General features: G+C 44.3%; 1 protein-coding gene across 4 annotated transcripts in view; it reads right to left on the reverse strand.

Annotated features, from left to right (window-relative positions):
• itsn2a (intersectin 2a) overlaps positions 1-6,371 on the reverse strand; it is a 46,640-nt gene that overhangs the window by 15,360 nt on the left and 24,909 nt on the right. For all 4 annotated transcript variants that reach the window (XM_080882941.1, XM_080882942.1, XM_080882943.1 and 1 more), the window contains exons 8-18: positions 5,976-6,118; positions 5,653-5,716; positions 4,151-4,288; positions 3,960-4,066; positions 3,608-3,870; positions 3,380-3,529; positions 3,142-3,282; positions 2,968-3,055; positions 2,743-2,882; positions 1,082-1,227; positions 602-1,004 (exon numbers count right to left, since the gene is read on the reverse strand). In XM_080882941.1, coding sequence (XP_080739067.1) covers positions 602-1,004; positions 1,082-1,227; positions 2,743-2,882; positions 2,968-3,055; positions 3,142-3,282; positions 3,380-3,529; positions 3,608-3,870; positions 3,960-4,066; positions 4,151-4,288; positions 5,653-5,716; positions 5,976-6,118 — 1,783 coding nt within the window. The remainder of the gene's footprint in view (positions 1-601; positions 1,005-1,081; positions 1,228-2,742; positions 2,883-2,967; positions 3,056-3,141; positions 3,283-3,379; positions 3,530-3,607; positions 3,871-3,959; positions 4,067-4,150; positions 4,289-5,652; positions 5,717-5,975; positions 6,119-6,371) is intronic.

A 6,371-nucleotide genomic window follows, 5' to 3' on the forward strand; every position in this document is an offset into this window, starting at 1 on the left:
TGAATCTCAACTGACTGTAAGTGTGAATGCTTGTTAGCCTCTCTGTGTTTCTGTGTTAGTCCTGTGACAGATTGGTGACGTTTCTAGGGCGTACCCTGCCTCTTGCCCTCTAACAGCTGGGACAGGGTCTGGCTGGATAAGCCAATGGATGGATTATTAACCAAGCCAAGGGTGAAACTCTTTCTGTATTTCTTATTCCAAAAAGTAGGCCAACAAAAAGCCCAAAAAATAGCAAAAGAAATCACAGCTTGAAGCTGAGTTAACCTCGTATTCTAGAACAGGAATTGACATGCTGACAATTTGGAATCGTGGCAAATGTGCCAACGCTGGCAGCTGTACTTGACCGCTGTGTCACCTTTGATAAATCGAGCCACTGAACTGGACCGTGCTTGTGGTGTTGCTGCCATTTGGTGCATTTTTTTAAATGGACTGTAATGGAATTATCTAACGAGTCTGACACTGAGCCTAAAAAGCCAACAGATCAGGTCCCACAAAAACTAATTGATAATCAAAAGCAACAATATTTTGAGTAATACATATTAAATACATTTTAAAAAGACGAATATCCTGTGTGTTTGCAGCGCGGGTGTGTGCTTCGTACCTCTATGAGACAGTCTGCGTCTACACTCAGCTCATCTGCGTTGCGAGCAACAAAGGAGTACAGGGCTCTGTAGGTGGTTAGCTTGGGTGCCAACTGCTGCCCCATTTCCTGCTCTTCTTTCCTCCTCTTCTCCTCCTCAACCTCTTTCAGTCTCTTCTCCTCCTCGGCCTCCCTCCTCTTCTTCTCCGCCTCTGCCTCCTCCTCTCTCCTTCTTCTCTCCTCTTCTTGTGCTTTCTCCTGGGCTGCCCGGTGGCGAGCCTGGGCCTCTCTCTCTTCCTCTTCCCTCTGTCTGGCCCTCTGCTCCTCCAGAAGCCTCCTCTGCCGTGCCTCCTCTTCCTCTCTCTCCCTCTTCTCTTGTTCCCTCCGCTCCTGCTCTCTCTTTTCTTGCTCCAGCTTTGCCTGTCTGTGGGAAGTAAATGCAGCTTAATAAAGCCACATTATGTCTAAGCAAGAGTAATACAGACAAACCCTGAGATTCACCTGGCCGCCTCTTCTTCTTCCTCTCTCCTCCTCCTTTCTCTCTCCTCCTCCTCGCGGCGTCTCTGGAGCTCCCTCAATTTCTCCTCTTTGACTCTGTGCAGGTCGTCCAGAACAGCCTGCTGCCTCACCTGCTTCTCCCTCAGCTCCTGATGCCGTCACAGAATGTGCAACGCAAGGAGACATGTAAATATCTGTCTAAGACCTTTGTTCTTATCAGCCTTAAAAGTCTGAAAGAACCACAACACAACAGCTTCTCCACACGATGCACTTAGCATGACAAGATGAACATTGTTTTGCCATTTATGATTTCTCATAAACAGCAGCAACATTCACAGAAACACGCAGGCATGCTGTATGTGTATGTGTATATTTTTTTTCTTTCTAACACAGAAGTTGTGCAGGTTAGACATTCTGTGTGCGTGCGTTTTACCCTCGGAGTGCATCCTGTTTACACAGAAAACACAGACTAGAAAAAATCCCACAGAGAGAAACAACAGCGAAGGAAGAAGGCATGGTACCAACAAAAACCTCCATTTAAAAATAATTCAAAAGAGCAGGAAAAGATGAACGAGCAGATCAAATCATTGCGGGATGCAAAGGAAAGGAGATTTAAGATTGTTGCTTGAAGGGGGGGGGGGGGGGGGGGGGGGGGGGGGGGGGAATGTACAGAGTGGGAAATAAAGCGACAGAGAAAGAGGGTTAACCTTGATGAGAAGGAAGAGCTGGCTGAGGCAGGCCAGCAGAGACAGAAGGCCTCGGAGGACACAGTCGTCCATATCTCCGAGCTATGGAAATAACAGTGTGACGATGGAGGGAGACAAAATGTTTAGACGATGGGTGAGGAGAGCAAAGAAGAAAAGTGTGTCACAAAGGAACAGGCAGAGACAACAAAAATAAAAAGTAAGAAGACACATCCAGGTAGCAGGGAGAAGAAGAAGACAAGAGAAAGAGAAGAGGCCAGGGGTTAAAAGCTTTAAAAGCTGCTTAAGAAATAAACAAACCAAGAGACAGAGACCAAGAGAAAGGGAGAGCAGGTGTTTTAGTGCTCCAGTTATTAACATCAGACTGATGATAAGACTCTGAGAGGACGTCATTCACAGCTATCAAATGATCAGGCTGTTTGATGACAAACGTAGACTTCAGAGACTGTATGTGTGCAAAAATAGTTTAAGTTTCCATTGCCCAAGGGGTGAAACTCTAGAGCTATTGTGACCAGTTGAACAAGATTTCACAGCAAGTTGAAAACGCCCTGTTTTTGTGCTATTTAATATCAAGCCAGAGCTGTGGGACAAAAACAACAGTATGCTTTTGCTTCATTTAACATCAGTGCAATCCATCTTAAAGCAATTTTGCTGCACGATTATATTCACTACTATGAAACTTCTCTTGCAAAATATGTTGACGCTAAATAAAGTCGGGGTATGAAAAACCCAACTTTAGCCTTAAAGTTAGTTTCATGAAGAAATAGTTTCAGATTGTGATGAATGATTTTAAAGAACTGCCAAGGGAGGCAGCTTAGTGTGCTACATACACGTCTCGGTACAAATACAGAATATAAAGTGCCTCCTACAATTTATGGGTGATATCAGAGGCTATGTTCTTTTTTTCCCCCTACAACTTTGGTCTGAATGAGTCTGTAGTGGCCTGAACCAAACACTGACCTTAAGCTCCTTATTGTACTGCTCCATCTGCGTCAGTTTGTCTGTCGTTTCCCTTTCCAGGATGTCAAGCTGGTCCTTCAGCCTCCGGCAGTTTACAGTCTTCTCCGTCACAGTCCCGGTCAGGGAGGTCAAAGTCACAGCTACAAAGATCAAAGGTCAGAGACATGTCAGACCAGCGGCCAGTGACTAATCTGTGTGACGTGAGAGGAGGCATTTGTCACCCACACGGGAGTTTGTTGAGGCTGATGTTTTGCAGCTTCTCACACAGTCTCTGTTGTTCTGGAACCAGCTGTGAGAGCTTCCTCTGCCACTCCTGCGACCAACCGAGAGGAGAGCGCGTAAAAACACACATGCAGAAAACTGACAGGGCAGAAAACCGAGAGAAACATTTCTGTTAACCTCAAACTCGAGCTGAAGCGCGTTAATCTCTGCAACGCGGGTGTCCCTCTTCTGATTGACGAGGTCCAGCTCAGCCTTCTGAATCCGCCTCTTGCTCTGAGCGTCGCGGAGACGGTCTGAGATCTGCTTGTGCATGTTCCCCTGTGAGACCAGGTAAATGATATCATGGTGCACCCATGCTTTGATTAGCACTGTGAATTGTAGGTGTGAATATTTATAAGTGTTAATGTAGCCTCACCACAGCCTCTAGCTCCAACTCCAGACTCTTCTTTTTCGCCCTTAGTCGAGAGATCTCCTCTTGCTCCCCCTCTTTCTTCCTGCCCAGCTCCTCTCTTTTCGCACGCTCCCACTCGTCCCTCCGCTGGCGCTCCATCTCCTGCTTCGCTGCCTGGAAGTATGAAGACAGAAGGTTATCAGAGAAGACCATCGATCCCAGACAGCATCACCCGACTGCTCCGGCACTCACCTCCTTCCTCTCCAGCTCTCTCAGCCTCTCCTCTTCCCTTTGTCGCTCCATTTCTCTCTGCCTCTCCAGCCGCCTCTCCTCCTCCAGCCTCCTCCGGTTCTCCAGCTCCCTGGCCTCCCTCTCCCTCCGTTCTTGAGCCTCTCTCTCCTCCCTCTCTCTCTTCTCCTTCTCCTTCTTCTGCTGCTCCTCAAGAGCTAGACGTCGCTTCTCCAGCTCTGCGCTTCCCTTTGCAAAGTTCTCCTTCAGCTTGTCCTCAAAGGACACTAAGAGGAGGGGAAAGAAATAGGTGTATTACAAAGTAAGACAGAGGACGTCCAATGGAACAAAACATGCAGAATTCACAAAGCCATACCGCTGCTCTTGTTCTTTTGAGCAGGTTCTATCTCTGCTGTGTCTATTAAACAGGGAGTTATGTAGGGCCCTGTTCCATTAACAAGCTCATTGGATTTAATTCCTCCTCTGTAACAAAAGCAAAAAGAACATTTGTTCATTTATCTATTTGGTTAATTTTTTAAAAAAATTGTAAATGAATCTCTGTGTTACCTCAGAGAGGGTGGTACTAGGTCTTGTGGCAGAGTGAGTGGTAGAGGGCGGCCCGTCTTAGCCATGTCCACCAGGTGCATGGCCAGAATGAACTCATCAGCCTGCAGCTGGCCATCCTTATCCACATCTGCCAAGGTCCTACAGACAAATCACACAGTGCTGTGTGTCAATAAGAACATCATGGTGAGAAGATAATGAAGTTAGAGATTTTTCACTGCAAGCATCCTTCTGCTGTTTCTGGCATTGGGACAGTAGTGGAAGGAAACTTGGGATATAAATCAAGAGTACTGGGCTCACAGACATTCATCAGCTGATAAAGCGGAGGAGAATGAGGGGATCATCACTGCAAACAAATGGTTTCAGATAATAAGTAATGTTCTTAGTACTGTCAGATATTACAGCTATAACGTTTATAAAATACTACTGAGTCTTATTACTTCAAATGTGTTATTTGCTCCTTTTGTGGCTCACAGTTCCAATAAAATACAGTACGATGCAAAAGTCGTGAGTCACCCTTCATTTCTTTATATTTTGCTGCCAAGGAGCCAGACTTTCCTCTATATTTTAAAGTGGTTTTGAGCACTAGTTCTCCAGGCTTTCTGAAAGTCTGTTTCTTTAGAAGTTGGCTACTTTTGACCTCATTTTCAGTCTAATCCATGTATTAGCCATTTTCAGACTAATTTTTTTGTTGTTGCTGTTGTTTTTTAAGCCACTTAACTCTGACCTATGAATTATTCAAGCATGAAAGAGGTGTACTCGCTCAAGGGATAAACTAGTGTTGGGTGTACGCATAACATAAAACTTAGCAAATTGTCTGTTTAGGCACTTTGTTACCAGCAACCTGTGTCAAACTGACAGCGAACAGGCAGCCAGCATCCTGATTCCTTGAATTTCCTTCAAGAAGTCTGGAAGATTGCTTGCCTAAGGAACGTGTTGTAGAATAAACACATATCAAATATTGACTTTTAAACTTGCTCAAACTGTACAAACTCTGCTTTTGCCTCATATACAGAATTTATGTTTGCACCTATTTCCCATTTCCTAACAGTATAATGAAATGAGGGATGGCTTGAGATTTTTGCACAGTACTGTATAGTCAAATTAGAAATGCTTCAAAGCCAACTTTATAAGTGGTTAAACTCTTTTAACACAGTCAGCGTTGGTATTTACGTTGTCTGCAGAGCTCAATTTTATTATTGAAGCACATAATCAATTATCTGACCATTAAAGAGTGGTACACAGTATTTCACTTAATATAGTTCCATGCTTTTACTTAAGTAAACTCTCCTCTTAACTCTAGTTTACGGGTAAAATTAGCAAATTCTAACCTTTAACCTAAAACAGACTTCACAGACTTTGAGGTCTTGAAAAAAATAGGGGAAAGCGGCAAAAGGGTCCTCACTTTACCAAAATGTCCTTACTTCAATGGTCATAAACTGTCACTGGTCCTCACTACGATAGATAGGCAAGAACATACACAAACATACACACATTACACTCACCAGATGGTAGCTAACTGAGTCTGCGTCAGATTTGATGCCATCAGTGCATTTCTAACCTGAGGTCCTGCAAAGTAACACGTAGATCAGATCAGAACAGCAACGTGAACTCTTACAGTGAATACGTTTGTGTGCTTTCCAAGTTCTGTTAAGTGCAGTTAAGAGCAATTACAGGAGAACGGGAGTGCATGTGTGCAAAGTGAAACTGACCCTAAATTGTTCGCTTTTAAACTCTGACAGGAGCACTCATGTGGAGCCTAGTGGTCCTGAGAATTTCATGTTTGTTTAAATTCATGCGCGTATGTTTGTGTGTGCACAGGACTTACCTGATAAGTAGCCGGTCATGAGCTTGTCTAGTGTGTTGAACTGCTGACGGTACTTGAGTCTTGAGGCCTGAGAAACGGCCCAATCACTAGCGCCCATCTTTGGGGAGTTACTGGCCAAAGATGTGGTGGAGGAGGAATTGGAACTATGGTAAGAGACAAGAAAGGTGTGTCTATATGTCAACAAATCACCTAAAGGGAACTGAAAAAATATTATTATTATATTATATATGATCAGCCTTTTTCTTTCTCCTTAGACCACTAATTGCTTGGAGACTCCCTGGTGTTATTTCTCAGCTCTTAATTAACTGCAGAGGAAGCTGGCGCAAACAGCTAAGCAGACAATGACTTTTGGACAATGAAACAAGACAACATCATACTTTCGGGTTATCATAATCA

The sequence above is a fragment of the Rhamphochromis sp. 'chilingali' genome, assembly GCF_963969265.1.
Source record: "Rhamphochromis sp. 'chilingali' genome assembly, chromosome: 5".
Lineage (NCBI taxonomy): Eukaryota > Metazoa > Chordata > Actinopteri > Cichliformes > Cichlidae > Rhamphochromis > Rhamphochromis sp. 'chilingali'.